At 53.2% G+C, this 17,541-nt stretch overlaps 10 protein-coding genes across 10 annotated transcripts; 8 read left to right on the top strand and 2 right to left on the bottom strand.

Moving 5' to 3' along the window:
* Positions 1-318: 318 nt before the first annotated feature.
* HETIRDRAFT_317222 (uncharacterized protein) lies at positions 319-1,263 on the top strand (the record flags this gene model as incomplete). The annotated part of the gene is made up of 4 exons (XM_009547700.1): positions 319-473; positions 581-725; positions 788-1,044; positions 1,095-1,263. The coding sequence occupies 4 exons, from the start codon at positions 319-321 to the stop codon at positions 1,261-1,263; spliced, it is 726 nt and encodes a 241-aa protein (XP_009545995.1).
* An 828-nt stretch (positions 1,264-2,091) lies between these two features.
* On the bottom strand, positions 2,092-4,859 carry HETIRDRAFT_383674 (uncharacterized protein; the record flags this gene model as incomplete). Its single annotated transcript, XM_009547699.1, has 12 exons — positions 2,092-2,397; positions 2,450-2,615; positions 2,672-2,787; positions 2,845-2,970; positions 3,023-3,211; positions 3,266-3,424; positions 3,482-3,626; positions 3,688-3,983; positions 4,039-4,176; positions 4,224-4,415; positions 4,472-4,580; positions 4,636-4,859. The coding sequence occupies 12 exons, from the start codon at positions 4,857-4,859 to the stop codon at positions 2,236-2,238; spliced, it is 2,022 nt and encodes a 673-aa protein (XP_009545994.1). The 3' UTR covers positions 2,092-2,235.
* Positions 4,860-5,396: 537 nt separating this feature from the next.
* On the top strand, positions 5,397-6,263 carry GST13 (glutathione S-transferase; the record flags this gene model as incomplete). The annotated part of the gene is made up of 2 exons (XM_009547585.1): positions 5,397-5,498; positions 5,564-6,263. The coding sequence occupies exons 1-2, from the start codon at positions 5,419-5,421 to the stop codon at positions 6,261-6,263; spliced, it is 780 nt and encodes a 259-aa protein (XP_009545880.1). The 5' UTR covers positions 5,397-5,418.
* A 548-nt stretch (positions 6,264-6,811) lies between these two features.
* Positions 6,812-7,656, top strand: HETIRDRAFT_426787 (uncharacterized protein; the record flags this gene model as incomplete). The annotated part of the gene is made up of 2 exons (XM_009547698.1): positions 6,812-6,891; positions 6,957-7,656. 2 exons carry the CDS (start codon positions 6,812-6,814, stop codon positions 7,654-7,656), a joined length of 780 nt encoding a protein of 259 aa, XP_009545993.1.
* A 537-nt stretch (positions 7,657-8,193) lies between these two features.
* On the top strand, positions 8,194-8,991 carry GST15 (glutathione S-transferase; the record flags this gene model as incomplete). Its single annotated transcript, XM_009547697.1, has 2 exons — positions 8,194-8,273; positions 8,340-8,991. Coding segments are annotated over 2 exons (732 nt in total), but the record flags the coding sequence as incomplete, so codon positions are not given.
* Positions 8,992-9,842: 851 nt separating this feature from the next.
* Positions 9,843-10,226, top strand: HETIRDRAFT_426785 (uncharacterized protein; the record flags this gene model as incomplete). Its single annotated transcript, XM_009547696.1, has 1 exon — positions 9,843-10,226. The coding sequence occupies one exon, from the start codon at positions 9,843-9,845 to the stop codon at positions 10,224-10,226; it is 384 nt and encodes a 127-aa protein (XP_009545991.1).
* Positions 10,227-13,749: 3,523 nt separating this feature from the next.
* Positions 13,750-14,028, top strand: HETIRDRAFT_45025 (uncharacterized protein; the record flags this gene model as incomplete). The annotated part of the gene is made up of 1 exon (XM_009547503.1): positions 13,750-14,028. A coding segment is annotated over one exon (279 nt), but the record flags the coding sequence as incomplete, so codon positions are not given.
* A 21-nt stretch (positions 14,029-14,049) lies between these two features.
* On the top strand, positions 14,050-14,331 carry HETIRDRAFT_28306 (uncharacterized protein; the record flags this gene model as incomplete). Its single annotated transcript, XM_009547477.1, has 1 exon — positions 14,050-14,331. A coding segment is annotated over one exon (282 nt), but the record flags the coding sequence as incomplete, so codon positions are not given.
* A 549-nt stretch (positions 14,332-14,880) lies between these two features.
* On the bottom strand, positions 14,881-16,830 carry HETIRDRAFT_458817 (uncharacterized protein). The gene is made up of 5 exons (XM_009547694.1): positions 16,471-16,830; positions 16,374-16,416; positions 16,125-16,310; positions 15,320-16,071; positions 14,881-15,259 (listed from the first exon to the last, which is right to left on the bottom strand). Exons 1-4 carry the CDS (start codon positions 16,780-16,782, stop codon positions 15,368-15,370), a joined length of 1,245 nt encoding a protein of 414 aa, XP_009545989.1. The 5' UTR covers positions 16,783-16,830; the 3' UTR covers positions 14,881-15,259; positions 15,320-15,367.
* HETIRDRAFT_318898 (uncharacterized protein) lies at positions 14,935-15,267 on the top strand (the record flags this gene model as incomplete). Its single annotated transcript, XM_009547695.1, has 1 exon — positions 14,935-15,267. A coding segment is annotated over one exon (333 nt), but the record flags the coding sequence as incomplete, so codon positions are not given.
* Positions 16,831-17,541: the final 711 nt, after the last annotated feature.

Here is a 17,541-nt window from a genome sequence, read left to right as displayed (position 1 = left end):
AACCCAAGGTAATGAACTGCGCTATTGGGTCAACCCGCTCGGTTCGCTGGGTCTCCTGTCTGCGGAGGTGAAGTTCTGCACGTGTCAGTGATCAGATTCTCTCTCAATGTGTTGGATTGATGAGAATCACAATGTGGCAGTGTTGTGAGATGTAGCTGCACATCTTCCTTGTCTAGTATGGAAGCATCTTGTCCAGTATCCAGTTTTTTGATTCTCTCTCTCCTTGATACTCCACCTGCCCATCTGTCAGACGTCACTCACTCGTTGTATAAATTCTGGTCATCAGTGTTTGTCCCACTACTACCCGTCTTCCCCACCATGTCTTCAACGCTTGGCCTTAGTATTGGTGCCATGGAATTTGGAGTATTGATATCTTCAGTTCTTTATGGTGTCACGACTGTTCAAGTGTATATATATCATAAAAACTCTGCACACGATTCGCTCCTGATCCGTGCCTTGGTAGGTCGACAGAGGTCTTCACCCCCACTTGAATGTATTTTAACCATTTAGCAGATCGCTATAGTTTGGTTGGTTGTTTTGTTGCCTTCAAATCTGCTTGCAGCCCAGACGAGATGCACAGGACATTGGAAACAGTGCATACGATTTTCGCGTGGATGTATCTGTATCGACTCACAGTAACATTTTATGGGAAGCCCGACATGCTCCAAGGCACTCATTGGACTCTCAACACATCGGCTATCTTCGACGGAGTCATCGGCGCCATCGTTCAGGCTCGTCTTCACCAGAGAATTAACCTGTTACACAACTCACTAATGTTATTCTGTAGTCTTACAGCGCATACAGGATATACTTGATAAGTGGCAGCCTGCTGGTCCCGGTCTTATCGTGCATCGGATCTATCCTGCGCCTGGCATGTTCCATCACTATCTTCGTAGTGGGCACGTTGGCACCGACCTTTCGTGAATTTGGTGAGCGTTGGCAGTGGCTCGCGACTGCGACGCTAGTTCTGGCTGTGTGCGTGGACACATTAAACGCGGTCACCATGTCGTATTACTTGTGGCGGGAGAGGGCCGGGTTCGAGCGGTGCGTATCTCGAGGCCAAGTTGCCTTTGTGTCTGCTGAAACAGCATCAGAACAAATATGGTGATCGACAAACTTATGTTATGGACAATGGGCATGCCTTTTTCTCTGATCAAATACCGAACAACTTCTGACATCATTATCAGAGGCCGGTGCTGTTATGAGGTGCGAGCTTGTCTCTCCACTCAAATGTTTTCCTGTCTGATTGACATGTGTTCTTGAAACGCTAGCGTCACCGCGATATTGATGCTGGTCTTGGTAAGCTGACTTTTGACTGTGTGTTATTTCACTCAGCAATGTCCTGCAGTTCCTGGTAGATTCGCACAAGTGTGAGTAGCCATCGTATCCAGACGAGTCTGTAGATATAATGTCTTAACTGAGACCATCTTAGACATATACATATGGGCCACCGTCTCAGTGTTCTACGCGAAGAGTAATCAATCATTTTCTACTTTTTGGGCGAAATAGCAGGCTGCTCACCTCATAACAAACAGTCTACTCCAACTCGCTCCTCGCTTCGTACGTCTCGCGCTTCACACTGCTATGAGGGGGTGATTGTATTTTCTGACAGACATTGCGTGCAGATTCAATGGCAGGAGTTCTCTCCAAAGCAAGTTGACGGCTCGATGTACACAGAAGTCTGTGACGACCATCCAGATGGCGGTTGACGTTAACCTCCATGTAAGGGCTTTGTGCTCGATCGAAAGCGGGGTTCTTCATTATTGACCCTCGTCGGTCACTTACAGGACTCTGTGGATAGCGAAACGGGCACCTTGAATGTCAGGGCGAAGTAGGTATGAGTCTGTTTGTGCCATTTGTCTTGCTTCGATTCATTGAGAGTTCCTTTCAGGATCTGCGACGGGCTTTGACAGCTTCTCTAACAGCGCGTAATCCCAATCTTCCGTCGAGGCGTCTGGATCGTCGTGGTTCATCCATGTAAGCAAGGCACTATGCAGAAAGTGAATACCAAGAAATTCGGGGGATCTCGTATTTATGTACTTTGCGATCGCAAAACCTACCATTTCATTGAGTCCAAGCATGCTGCACTTTCAGCAGATCAACAAGTTACATTCCTCAGTACACAAGACACGCACTACAGTAAGTATATTACAACACTTAACGGGGGTATCCAAATTCCAGAGCTCGATGAACACATTCACATCTTCCCAACCCTTTCATGATCACATCGTGTCATTAAAAGTCGTCCTCAGCATCTTCTTCCCAATCGACAGCCTCTAGCGCCGCCTCGCCTTCTGCGTGTAGCTGATCGAGCCCCGTCAGCGCCTCAAGGTATCCGGGCTCGTTGAACGCCTTGAGCAGCATATCAAAGCCTTGCGTCTCATACGCATTGATGACCTGCGCGAGACGATCATGTGGGTTTGAAACAGAAGATCGGGACGGCACGTACGGTCTCGCTGCATCCCGTACACCGGGAGTACGCAGCGCCCACGATCGGCATATTCCTGAACTGTGCAAGGAAGCCTCGCAGCTGGTGCGGGACGAGCCCGAGCACACCTGTTGCAGCCTCATCCGAGACACCTTTGTCGCCGATAGGAGGGGGAGGCGCGTCAATCCTGGAGCATCGAAGCCTTCAGATCGTGGTGTTTTGATAGGAGCCAGAAGAACTCACCCAAGTGGGTGCTGCAGGAGGGACACGAGCAACTCGACTGCGGTAGATGCTGCGATGGAAGCGAGGCCAGGACGCGTGACCGTACACATTTGATCAAGCGTGCGATCGGTCAGCGACTAGTAATCAAAATGTCAGTGAATTTTTGGGACTCGCATATCCACAAAAACGCGCACATCTGCGGGTGCTACGATATCGTTGCAGTAATAGCATCCCAGCCGATGTCCATCGGTTGGAGCCTTGCGCGCCCCATGACGCATCACGAGGAAGGTGTCGAATCCAAGCGCAGCATTCATTACGATCTGGAATCGATGTCAGGGAGCATGTTCCTCTCGTCATCGGGATCGTGCGAACCTTGCCCTTCGCCGCACCAAGCACGGTTGGGAGCCAACGACTCTCCCGCGAGTCCATCAGCAAGAAGACGGCGTCGTGCTCATCCACGAGTTTCTCCAGCGCTGCGACATCTGCTTTGGCCTGTTCGGTGGAGCCAGGAGGGATCGGGTGACCCGGCATAGGAATGGAGAGGGAGTGTCCAGTTGCATTCTAGAGCAAATTCAGATCCCTGTAAAATCCCAGAACGGGACACCGGATGCTCACTACACCAGGGAAAATCTTCTTCAAACGGTCCGCGGCGCATTGTGCCTTAGGCTTTCCGCCGTTCAAACAATCCTCAAATTCGAACAAGGGCTGGCGGACCGGGTTTGAAAAGGACACGCGCGCGGAATCAACGAGTGTGATCGTGCGAATGCCCCAACCCTACAGTCACGTCAAAAGCATGTGAGATGGGCAACGAGCACCGCAAGGTAGACGCACCATGAGCGTGCGCGCAACGTAGCACCCGAGGGTGCCTGCACCGAGGAGCAAACAGCGCGTCGCGGCGACCTTCTCCAGATCCAGAGAGGGCAAGATACGCCACCGCATGAGCTTCAGGTTCAGATCGACAGCTTGATCAGCGAGTCTGACAAACGATGCCGTCAAACGCTATCACCACCGACGCATAGATCATGCGAATGACTTACCTCGTCGGATCCATCATCGGCGCCAAATCTGCGACCCGCGCGCCAAGCTTGCCCTGTGCATTCTTCTCCCACCCAACCGCGCTCGGCTTTCCCTGCCCTTGCGCCGCCGCGCTCAAAACACCGAAGCGACTGCGCCACTGCGCACCTTCGTGGGGCTTCTCAGAGTCGCGCCAGCAGAGCACGCGGACGGTGCCTGTCGAGTCGGGATACCAGACGCGGAGACAGGCGAGGAGGTTGCGGAGGGGCCAGCCTGGGTTGGACAGATGAGGAGATGGATCGATGAACGCGACCGTTTGCTGCATATACACATATATAAGTCTGGACTTGGATATAGGCAAGACAAGAGCTCACAGATTCAGACGAGACATTCGCGAAGAAAGAGGTATATTCTTCCACGGGTGCGATGTCTACGCCGGTGCCCTCCGAAGATGGACGGACGAGGAAAAAGGCTGACGGAGATGCGACTATTCTATCGTGAATCGACGATAACTTGGAGGAATTAATTTCGATCGATCATCTACGTCTATGCGGAGGACGCTCACCTGGTCTGCCGAGAATGCTTCCTGAGCGCCTGTCCAGTCATTCGCGATCTCCCAGGAAGGCTTAGCAACCAATGCCGGGAACGCAAACCAGTAGTAATATTTGTATTTCTTGAGGTCTGCGAAAGTGATCACGAGGAAACGGGTGAGGGCAGAAGTATCGCGTTTGGTGGTGATGCTCTCCCAAATCTGACAATGTTCGCTAGATAAATTAGATCGGTGTGTCCAGAAGGGGTACTACACACCTCGTCTGCGGTTTGGTTGAATAGCGCGTGCTTATCTGCCTTCTTGAAGTCTTCGATCGTGTTGTAATTCTTCAACACGCCTCGCGCGGCGACGGAGAAGGACGGCAAACTGACTTTGCATTCAACACACAAATACGCGATCCAGCAAGAATCAGTCAACAAACCTATGGTCTTTTTCAAACCCTTCCCCTCCGACGTTGAGGTTGCAGCCAAGCGCGACCTCTTGGCCGGTATTTCTATCCTTTATAGTTCGTCCAGTCGAATACGTCGCGGTGAGCGGGACAGAGTCCTCGGACAAGCGTAGTACTTCAAGCTTCAACCGTGTCAGCTCGTGCCATAGAGTGGGCTGAACGAGGGATGAGAACGGGGCAAATTGTACAATCGGCATGGTTGCCGCGAAAGCGAGAGGTTTTGCCTCGCCCAAGAACCTCGCCCAGGGAGGCGTTTGTCATCCTCGCTCCTTATGTAATGAGTCAGTGGATACACACAACTTGTTCCACCAGGGTTCATCTGCTTCGAAACGAGGTCTCGGTGAGCTCTAAGAGCAACTTGTGGACTTCGAAGACTGCGAAAGGCCGTCGACTGCCCCGAATTACAGGAGAACGATGGGGAAAACGAATGCAAGACCCGTTGACCTTAACCTCGCCACGGGGTCATGTCTCCCGGGAGTTTGACAAGAACCAGCGAGACCCCCTTCTTGCATTCATCCATGACCATTCATCGCTTCAGTTGCCGGGCGCCCTCGTATGTGAAAGTTACCACCCCACTCTACTCAGCTGCTGAGCAAGCATCTTGGCCGTGTTACCAATCCTCCCTCCCACGAGTCATCTGAGATATCGATGGGTGGAATTTCATTCCCACCGTCTTCGCGAAGGAGTATTTAGGTGCGCGTCGCCTGAGAGTCCTCCCAGCAGTAAATTTCAACATCCACTTCACACACACCCATCATGTCGAGCACCATTATTTTGTACGACATTCCCTCGAGCACGCCCACCAAAGCATGGACTCCGAACCCATGGAAAGCGAGGTACGCGAACCGACCCCTTTTTTCCAACCCACGCACTCACTCACCGCGCCCCCAACCGGCCGCAGACTCACACTTAACATGAAGGCCCTCCCATACAAGACCGTATGGGTCGAGTACCCCGACATCGCGGGCCTCTGCAAGCAGATCGGCGCGGAGCCCACGCAGATCAAGAACGGCGAGCCGCTGTACACGCTGCCGGTCCTACAGGACCTCGCGACCGGCACCGTCGTCTCTGACTCGTTCAAGATCGCGCAGTACCTGGACGCCACGTACCCGAACACGCCGTTCACCCTCGTCCCCGCGGGCACGAAGGCCTTCCACGCGATGTTCCTCGGCGTTTGGGCCCAGAAAATTAGCGCCTATGTCTTCCCCCTCCTCGCGTTTCCTAGCGCGCTGAAGCTCAACCCTCGCAGCGCGGAGTATTTCCGACGCACGCGCGAGGCCATGTTTGGGAAGACGCTCGAGGAGTTCACGCCGCAGGGCGAGGCGAGAGCCGCCTCATGGAGCAAGGCACGGCAGGGGCTTACGGAGATCGATGGCTGGTTGAAGGAGAACGGTCAGGGCACCGTGTTCGTCATGGGCGATACGCCATCCTTCGCGGACGCCGCTATCTATTCCAGTATCATATGGCTCGAGGACATGTTGGGGACTGATTCTAAAGAGTGGACGGAGCTGATGGCCGCGGATGAAGGCAGATGGGCAAAGCTGGTGGAGGCTTTCCGCAAGTGGAAAGTCGTCGACGAGGAAGGGTTGAAGTCTGCATGATGTACAAAGACTGTGAGTAGCGATTCGAACCATACCGTAAGAACAATTCTCTCGGACAAAAAGAGCTATTTTTTGCGATTGTTGTGGACTTGTGCCATGAGTTGACGTCCACTGCCATTCATCTATAGTTCCAAAGTCTACGGTCTCAATGCACGCTAAAAACCTCCTGTGGATTTCAGAGACTCTGAGTGGCTGTTGATATCTGCGCTATGCAGGAAAATGGCAGAGAAGGTGAATACAAGCGTTATTTGACCCTAACCTCGACATGGGGTCATGTCACCCCGTGAGAGTCTTATGCTCCTTCATAGCTTCGCCGAACACCATCCTACGCGAAAGTTATCATTCCAATTGATGGTTTCCTAAGATGTATCTTGCTGCTGAGCAAGCATCTTGGCTGTGTTACCAATCCGTACTCCCACGAGTCACCTGAGGTATCGATAGGTGTAATTCAAATCCCCGGCCACCGTCTTCGCAGAAGTATTTATGTGCGCGTCGCATGAGAGTCTTCCCAGCAGTATCTTTCAACACCCACTTCATCCACACCCATCATGTCGAGCACCATTATCCTGTACGATATTCCCTCGAGCACGCCCACCAAAGCATGGACTCCGAACCCATGGAAAGCGAGGTACGCGAACCGATCCCTCCTCTCGAACCCGCGCACTCACTCATCGCGCCCACAACCGGCCGCAGACTCACACTTAACATGAAGGCCCTCCCATACAAGACCGTGTGGGTCGAGTACCCCGACATCGCGGGCCTCTGCAAGCAGATCGGCGCGGAGCCCACGCAGATCAAGAACGGCGAGCCGCTGTACACGCTGCCGGTCCTACAGGACCTCGCGACCGGCACCGTCGTCTCTGACTCGTTCAAGATCGCGCAGTACCTGGATGCCACGTACCCGAACACGCCGTTCACCCTCGTCCCCGCGGGCACGAAGGCCTTCCACGCGATGTTCCTCGGCGTCTGGGCCCAGAAAATTAGCACCTATATCTACCCCCTCCTCGGGCTGCCTAGCGCGCTGAAGCTCAACCCTCGCAGCGCGGAGTTCTTCCGACGCACGCGCGAGGCCATGTTTGGGATGACACTCGAGGAGTATACCCCGCAGGGTGAGGCTCGGGCCACACTATGGAGCAAGGCACGGCAGGGACTTACGGAGATCGATGGCTGGTTGAAGGAGAACGGTCAGGGCACCGTGTTCGTCATGGGCGATACGCCATCCTTCGCGGACGCCGCTATCTATTCCAGCATCATATGGCTCGAGGACATGTTGGGGACTGATTCTAAAGAGTGGACGGAGCTGATGGCCGCGGATGAAGGCAGATGGGCAAAGCTGGTGGAGGCTTTCCGCAAGTGGAAGGTCGTCGACGAGGAAGGGTTGAAGTCTGCATGATGTATAAAGACTGTGAGTAGCGATTCGAACCATACCGTAAGAACAATTCTCTCGGACAAAAAGAGCCATTTTTTGTGATTGTTGTGGACTTGTGCCATGAGTTGACGTCCACTGCCATTCATCTATAGTTCCAAAGTCTACGGTCTCAATGCACGCTAAGAACCTCCTGTGGATTTCAGAGACTCTGAGTAGCTGTCGATATTTGCGCTATGCAGGAGAATCGCAAAGAAGATGCAAGCGCTGTTTGACCCTAACCTCGACATGGGGTCATGCCACCCCGGGAAATCATTATGCTCCTCCATAGCTTCGCCGAACACCCTCCTGCGTGAAGGCTATCATTCCAAATGGTCCCTTAAGATGCTATTTTGCCGCTGAACAAGCATCTTGGACGCGTTACCAATCTATCCTCCCACTTACTCACCTGCGGTATCGATGACTGTCATTATATTCTCACCATGAGTTCGAGGGGTATTTAAGTGCGCGTCGCAAGAGAGTCTCCCAGCAGTGTTTCTGGCATCCACTTCACACAGATCCATCATGTCGAGCACCATTATTCTGTACGATATCCCCTCGAATACTCCCACCAAAGCGTGGTCTCCGAATCCATGGAAAGCGAGGTATGCAAACTGATTGCCCCTCTCGAACAACGGGTAGTCACTCACCGCAGCCCCGACTGGCCATAGACTCGCGCTCAACATGAAGGCTCTCTCGTACAAGACCGTATGGGTGGAGTACCCCGACATCGCGGCCGTCTGCAAGAAAATCGGCGCAGAGCCCACGGGTACCAGGAACGGCAAGCCGCTATACACGCTGCCGGTCATACAGGACCTCGCGACCGGCACCGTCGTCTCTGACTCGTTCAAGATCGCGCAGTACCTGGACGCCACATACCCGAGTACGCCGTTCACCCTCGTCCCCGCGGGCACGAAGGCCTTCCACGCGATGTTCCTCGACGTCTGGGCCCAAAAGATTAGCTCCAAAATTGATCCCCTCCTCGGGCTGCCTAGCAATCTCACGCTCAACCCTCGCAGCGCGGAGTATTTCCGACCCATGCGTGAGGCCATGATTGGGATGACGCTCGAGCACTATACGCCGCAGGGTGAGGCTCGGGCCGCGCTATGGAGCACGGCGCGGCAAGGGCTTGCGGAGATTGACGGGTGGTTGAAGGAGAATGGTAAAGGAACCGTGTTCTTCATGGGCGGCACACCCTCTTTTGCGGATGTTGCCGTCTACTCGAGCATCTCATGGCTCGAGGACATGTTGGGGATCGGTTCCAAAGAGTGGATGGACCTGATGGCCGCGGACGAGGGGAGGTGGGCAAAGCTGGTGGAGGTTTTCCGCAAGTGGAAGGTCGTCGACGAGGAAGGGTTGAAGTCTGCATGATGTACAAAGACTGTGAGTAGCGATTCGAACCATACCATATAAAAAAACAAAAAGAGTCATCTTTTGCGATTGTTGAATACAATGCACCTTTTTCCAAGACTTGTGCCTAGATGTTGGAATTCACTGCCATTCAATATTCATCCATAGTCTTTAAGTAGATGCACGCCCATCGATCTCTGCGCTTTGCAGGAGAATGACAGATTCGGCGCTGTGTAGAACTCCGCAGGACTCTTTAACCGAGAAAATGGGCCAACAAAATGATGGCTCATAGCTCATTCAGTTGCATGCATACAGAAACTAAAACTAAATGGATTGGAGAGGCTCATATGACTGAAGCACACATGGGGTGATTTGAGTGAGCGGTTGTGGAGTTGGGTGTCCTAGCCTAACCTCTCTGGTCTTTTCTCTGGTTGCGCCGCAAGGGGAGGCAACTCTAGGCAACTGCTCACTCAAATCACCCCGTTTGCACTCCAGCCATCTGTACCTCTCTAGTACATTTAGGTTTAGTTTATAGAGGTTTGACAATCATTCAGAAATAGCTGTAACCTAGAGATTGTACTGAATAACAACAAATTCGATATATATTGCTATTATAGGAAATTAGTTATCAACCCAGGTAAAAGCTAGGAGTTCTACACAGCGCCCTATGACAGAAGGCGAATGCAAGCTCTATTTGATCTTAATTTCGGCATCATGTCACCCGGTAGTACGATGATGAGTTTCGACAACGCAGCTTCACATATTCTCCTGTTTACCAGAAGTCTGAAGTCTCATGGAAAGATTCAAAGATATTAAACTTGCAAATGCCATTGGTAAAACCCTTAGAAGTTTATTTTTCTATTCCTAAGCAGCTTATCAAGACCTTACCCGCGCACTCACTCATCACGCCCCCGACCGGTCACAGATTCGCACTCAACATGAAGGCCCTCCCGTATAAGACCGTGTGGGTCGAGTACCCCGACATCGCAGGCATCCGCGAAAAGTTAGGCGCAGGGCCCTCGGGTACCAGGGCTGACGAGCCGCTGTACACAATGCCAGTCATACAGGACCTCGCGACCGGCGCCGTCGTCGTCGACTCGTTCAAGATCGTGCAGTACCTGGACACCACCAACACAACGCGGGAGAATGGACGACAGTACCAAGACGCCGATACGGAACCACGACACAGGATCCAAACCCGCCCATAGGATCGCAAGGCAGAGGATGGTCCACAGCACCGTCCAGACAGAATACACCAATGCCACACACGCAAGAGATAGAGACTAGAAGGGGCGCGAGCACAGAGCCCAATGACGGTAACAGATTCCTCACCCCCTCCCAATGAACGACACACCTTCACCCGCACCCATACTACTGAAAATTTGGCAACAGAATACGAATAAATCAATGTATGCGCAACAAGATCTACTAGAAACCCTGCAAGAACAAGACGTAGACATAGCGTGCATCCAAGAACCATACCTCGACCACTGGGGTAACACGAGAGCAAACACACACTGGCGAACGGTATACCCCCCGTCACACCGTAAGGACCACACAAAGACGCGCTCCGTCATTATGATCAGGACCCGCATCAGTACCGACCAATGGACGATAGTACCAATAGACTCCCAAGACGCGACAGCAATCCGCTTAACGAGCGCTGCAGGCACGTTGGAGATAGTCAACATCTACAATGACTGCACCCACTCGGAGACGATACGCACAGTAGACACATATGTGCGAACCAGGCGACGCGATGCACCAAACGAAAGAGTCGCTTCCCTATGGGTAGGAGATTTCAATCGGCATCACCCTATGTGGGATGAGCCACGCAACCAACACCTGTTTACGTCGTCAAACCTGGAAAGTGCGGAGGAACTGATCGAGATCACAGCAAACCACGGCTTAGTGATGGCTTTAGAGAAGTATATCCCCACCTTACGGGCCATGAACTCTGGAAATTACACGAGAACGGATAATGTATTCATTACTGACAACTTTCGCGACAGGATACTTCAATGTAAAACCTTTCCCGAACTTAGGCCACCGAAAACCGACCACATCCCAATCCTCACGAGCCTGGACATCGAGCGGCACCTCGAGATCAACACCCCGAAATTCAACTTTCGCAAGGTGGACTGGAAGGACTTCAAGGACACGCTACGCGCCCATCTCCCAGACACACGGGACAGCGTACCACCAGAGCTACAAACCCCACAAGAATTTCATGCTGCACTCAGATGCGTCACGGAAGCTATCGAAAAAGCTGTCGAGCGCAACGTTCCCAAGTCCAGGCCATCCCCGTACTCAAAAAGGTGGTGGACGACAGAACTCACCGAAATGAAGAAAACAAACAAAACACTCGCAAGACGAGCCTACAGGCACAGAGCCGACCCGGAACACACAGCACATGAGGAGCATGAGCAGGCACGGAGGAACTACGCAGACGCAATTGAAAAGGCAAAGAAGACACATTGGGAGGAATGGTTAGAGAACCTGCAAGGCGAGGAAATATGGATAGCAAATAAGTACGTGGATAAAACTTCATCAGATGGGGCTCAGGCGCGCGTCCCGACGCTCAAGCGCAAAGAAGAGAATGGCGTAGTAGTAGAAGTGGAGACTAACGAGGCCAAGAGCCATTTTTTATTCGAAAGCTTCTTTTCACAGGACGAGACTCAGGCACCTAGCCCGATGGACCACAGCTACCCTGAACCAGCATTTCCCTTCCGTCCTGTAACCAACGCTCAAATCTACAGAGCCATAGAGAGACTCTATGGCCTCAAAGCCCCTGGCGACGACGGCATCCCAAATATTGTCTACAAAAACTGCGCAAGCATCCTAGTCCCATTTCTTGGACCCATCTTCCGCGCCACATTCTCGCTTGGCATCTACCCTCAGGACTGGAAAGACTCGCGGACGCTCGTACTACGAAAACTCGGCAAACCAGACTACTCCAATCCTAATGCATACAGGCCAATTGCCCTACTCCGCACTATCGCCAAAATTCTTTCAGCCTGCATCGCGTCTGAACTAATGCAACTAGCCGAACTCCATCACCTCCTTCCCGACACACATTTTGGCTGCAGAGCCGGCCGGAAGACGACAGACTCACTTCACTATGTCACGCGCAAACTACACGACGCCATGGACAACAAAGAAGCGGCATGTGTCCTTTTCTTGGACATAAAGGGAGCGTTTCCAAGCATTAATTTAAACCGTCTCGTCCACAATATGCGAAAACGAGGCGTCCCAAAGGAGTACACGGAGTGGATTCGTATCAAGACAGGACACAGACGCACAAAACTCATCTTCGATGGATACACATCAGACTGGCTTACATTCCCTTGCGGCGCGGACCAGGGGTGCCCGCTGTCCGGAATTTTATTTCAGTTTTACAATGCTGACCTGCTAGATGTCCCAAACAGGGCCAATCGAGAAGACGGAGTGGCCTTCGTAGATGATACCGCATACATCGCAACAGCGGAGACGATGGCAGAGGCGGCTGACAAGCTGCAGGATATGATGGAACGAGCAGGCGGAGCCTTCGACTGGGCTGACACACACAACTGCACTTTCGCTGTCGATAAGTTTGCATTGGTGGGGTTCACAAGGAAAAAAGAGAAGGTGAAAGCGAGACATCGTGTTCGCACGAGAGAGGAGGCACGCAACAGGGGAAAGAAAGACAAGAAGTTTGAGTACAGGGCGCTGGAAAGACCAAGCATCACTCTGAGAGGTACGCACATCCACCCGTCAAAATCTCACAAATTCCTCGGCATTATAATCGATCAGGAGCTAAATTTCAAGGAGCACGCCGCGTCTGCACTAGCCAAAGGCACAAAGTGGGTGACACACTACAGACGGCTGGCGCGCCCTTCTAAAGGCGTCTCTACGAGATACATGAGACAATTTTACACCAGCGTTGCGCTGCCGAGAATGCTGTATGGGGTGGACATTTTCCTGTCCCCACCATCGCGTGAGGGCAAAGGCTCCAAAGGCATGATAGAGAAGCTAGCCAGAGTCCAGAGACAGGCAGCCATACACATAACCGGTGCCATGCGCACCACCGCTACTGATATTCTTGACGCACACGCAGATCTTTTACCATTCAGCCTACTGGTCGACAAAAAGTGCCATGACGAAGCCACCAGACTGGCAACACTAGCCGACGAGCATCCCCTCTACAGACACACCATAGCGGCCGCAGACGCGACAACCCATACACCAGATCGCTCCCCTCTCCATAGGCTCCTAAACGAAGCCTACGCCATCTTTCCAAGCCAATTTGAAGACATCAAAGCCGTGCGACTCGATCCAAAGTGGCAGTCAGCCATCCAAACGAGCATTGCACCCAACAAAGATGGAGCCATCGAAGCCGAGAAACAAAACAGAGACGAAATACAGGTATATTCAGATGGATCTCTAATAGAAGGGGGAGTAGGGGCAGCGGCGGTCCTGTTCAGACACGGTAACGAAAAAGCGAGGCTGCACAAGCACCTCGGCAGAGCAGAACATCACACCGTATACGAAGCAGAACTTACCGGCATCCTTCTTGCTCTACAGCTCATACAAAACGAACCACCGCATCGCTCGGCATCGATAGCACTGGACAACGTCGCTGCGATACAGGCCACAAAGATAGCCAGGAGCACCCCAGGATCATATCTTGTCGACGCAATTCACGACAAGGTAGAGAAGGAGTTCGGAGGCAGAGGCAGAGGACGACCAACCTTACGATGGGTACCAGGGCACGTCGATATTGTAGGAAACGAGAGAAGCGACGAGGAAGCGAAGGCGGCAGCGAGAGGACTCACGAGCATGGACATAGTACTACCAAAGGCGATCAGGGGACAGCTTCCCTTCAGCCGGTCGGCGGCAAGGCAAAGGTTCAACGATGGACTCAAGAAGCGCTGGAAAAAACTCATGGAACAGTCACCGAGATGGCAAAAGCTGCAGAGGATAGATCCCACAGCACCTTCGAACAGGTTTCGGAAAATCACTTCTTCTCTCCCGCGTCGACATGCCGCTACCCTTATGCAACTACGCACTGGCCACGCACCATTACAACGTCACCTACACCGTATACGTCCAGACGAGTTCGAGAACCCCACCTGTCCCGCGTGTGGGCAGCGCGATGAGACGGTGGCCCACTTCCTTCTCGAATGCCGAAGCTTTACCAACAGTCGACACCGCCTTGAGCAAGCGGTAGGGCGAGCGAGCCGTAACCTTTCCGAACTATTATCCAACCCATCGATGTTCAAACACCTATTCGAGTTCATACACGAAACCCAGCGCTTCAAGAAGACATTCGGAGACCTGAACCTGCCAAAGACCATGGAGACGGAGCTGGACGGACCTAGGAGCCGAAACGAGCGACGAACACAACCAACCACACCCCGAGCGCGAGGAGGAGGCGGTCATAGAGGAGCGACGAGACTCGTGCAGATTCGAACCGCGGAACAGAGACAGATGGCGGCCACGTTACGCAGCTGGTTAAACACAGCACCTGCTACCGGACCAAACAACAGTTAAGTACGATACCTTACTATACCACCATAATTCTCGCCATGCGACCCAACCTCCCTGAGGTAAACACATGCCCCTTGAGGGCCAATGCAGAGCATAGAGTTGGATCATGCTTACATACATTCACACTACCGCAGAGTACATACAGCTACACGTCTAGACATGCGGCGCGCCGCCACTAGACGTTAATACATGACTTCACACACACACACACACCTGGACACCACATACCCGAGCACGCCGTTCACCCTCGTCCCCGCGGGTACGGATGCCCTCCACGCGATGTTCATCGACGTCTGGGACCAGAAAGTGGGCGGTTCCATCTTCACCCTTGTTGCGCTGCCCAGCACACTGAAGCTCAATCCTCCTAGCGCGGAGTTCTTCTAATGTACGCGAGAGGCTTTGTTTGAGAAGACGCTCGAACAGTATACGCCGCAGGGTGAAGCTCGAACCGCGCTGTGGGGTATCGCACGGAAGGGGCTTACGGAGATCGATGGCTGGTTGCAGGAGAACAGCAAAGGGACCGTTTTCGTCATGGGTGACACACCCTCGTTCGCAGACGTCTCCTTCTATGCAAGCTTGTTATGGCTCGAGGATGTGTTGGGGACTGGTTCCAAGGAGTGGACAGAGCTGATGGCCGCAGACGAGGGGAGGTGGGCAAAGTTGGCAGAGATGTTCCTCAAGTGGAAGGTCGTCGATGAGGAAGGGTTGAAGTCTGTATGATGTACAGAGACTGTGAATGGTCGCTCGACAGAATTAGAGCTTCAAGCCTTACCCATAAATAAACTTGATTCATTATTTTTTTTGTTCCGATTTAGCGCGATCATTTCTTCGGGTCAGAATCCCCCTCTCCGATGCGCGAGATCCTCTCGATTGCTTGAATGTACGCTTTCATCTCTAACGTCCACTGCCGCTTCTTCCATGCATCCTCATGCAGCGCCCCATTCACCACAACCAACCTCCCTAGATCGACACCCACTTCTCCCTTCATCGAGCCCTGACACCTCGCGAAGATATCGCGCCCCATCTCCGGCGGCACGACCTCGTCCCTTTCGCTCACGAACACCGCCGTCCTTCCCAGCACGCTCCGCAGCACCGAGCCCTCCGGCGGCGCCTCGACTGCGCGCAGCGCGTCCCACCTATCCCACACGAGCGGGCCCATGTGGTGATACGGCAGCCACTTTTGCGGGTAGAGTGCGCGGAGCATGGCGGGGACGGACGAGAAGGGGTTCTCGAGGACTAGGCCGCGCACGCGGGGCAGCTGTGTGGACGGGATCTGGGCGAGGACGCAGGGGGCTATGGCGCCTCCGAGGGAGTGCCCGTAGACGACGAGGTTTGAGTTGGGGAAGCGGTCGGCTGCATAGGTCAACACGCGGGTGTAGTCTTGCGTGAGACCAGACTGCGTAGGGGTGCGCATGGACGACGTCCAGTATGAACGGGGCGCTACGGCGAGGATGGTCGCGGAAGGTATCGCGGAGAGTAGCGAATCAAAGATGGGGAGGCGGTTCAGAGGGTTGCCGGCATTGCCTGTTTACTTTGTCAGTACGAGGTTAAGGTAGACATCATACACATGTGCATACCTTGGAAATAAACGATGACAGTTTCAGGGTGGTGCGTGATACGATGGGCGTTCTCTCGGTGTACGAGAATGCCCGATAGCGTCACTCTTTTGTCGCTAGGAATCCTGATCTCATGGCATACGATCCCTTTTGGGACGCGTACATCTTCATGCAGAGCTTCAGATCTAGCACCCATTGGCACATACCCTGTGGGTCAACGCAAAGTTACATACGCTGCGCAAACTTCACGCGGGACACGCGAGCACGCACCCATGTAGATGATCTTCCGCTGGAAGACGTACATCATGATGCACTGCTCAAATGCGTTGGCACGTTGCACCAGCGAGTGAAGGTACACCGTACTCACCTTGTACGTCCATAAAGCGAGAGGAAGTCCAACGATCACGGACAGGGCCAGCAAGCCTGACGGCGCCTCGGACGTGGGTTGGATCCCAAAGGCGCCCGCGAGCATCCATTCCTTCGGCATCCATGTCGATGCAAATTTACCATGAGCAATACGTTCCGAGAGAGGATATTTCAAGGAACCACATCCGAGTCTGCGCCAGGGATTTGAACACGAGGAGTTTAGTAGATTACGAGGGATGTGGTTGTGACGAATACGGTGAGGTCGAGACAAAGGCAGAGAGATTAGCAGACTCTCAAGCCTTTTAAGAAACATGGGAACATCGCAGAAGGCTTTCTCGAGATGGAGACTGATGGAGACGGCAATGAGCCGACGATGTCGCAGTAGGCGGTAAAGGTGAAGGAGAGGCCAGGCGGAACGATGGTCTCAGATAACGTGACTCGAATTTCAGAAAAAGGTCTGAGACGCTGGCAGTACGCTGGCGCTGAGAGGACTCTTTGGCTGCTGGACATCTGTGATACATATGGGATTGCATGGGACACAAAAATCCGCAGTCGACCATGCATGACCTCGCTCTGATACTGTGGTATCTCTCACTTCTCGGAAAACAGGCACATAATTAGTGTTGTTGGTTCTTATGCGTTACGCGCCGTCTTCAAGCGCCTGCCGTGCACATCTATCTCCTCAGCCTTCAAAGACTTGCGCGTGCCGAGGTCATGTGCGCCTTCTGAGCCCACCGAAGTCGAAAGGAGAAAGCTGCACGCATCGCACGACTCGGCGTCGGGAGGTTACAAACATGCCGAAGGCGCGCTAGGCCGATGACCGTCGCAGCCCCGTGCAGGTGGCCCTCGGGAGCAGGCAGGTGAAGTACGCTTGCGCATGTTCTCTAAGCGCATAGTGAGGCATCTTCGATGCTTGCCATCACGTTCTACTGCCTCTCAGGGAAGGCTACGACTAGGCTACGGAGGGCGAGACGTGGTCTCCGAGCACATGACAATGAAGGTATGCGCGCGCATCCTCCGTCTCGCTCGCATCGTAAGCACAGAGCACTTCTTGCACGACGTCTGCAGGCAC

The sequence above is a fragment of the Heterobasidion irregulare genome (assembly GCF_000320585.1).
Source record: "Heterobasidion irregulare TC 32-1 unplaced genomic scaffold scaffold_05, whole genome shotgun sequence".
Classification (NCBI taxonomy): domain Eukaryota; kingdom Fungi; phylum Basidiomycota; class Agaricomycetes; order Russulales; family Bondarzewiaceae; genus Heterobasidion; species Heterobasidion irregulare.
This window is presented reverse-complemented; position numbering and strand designations above follow the sequence as displayed.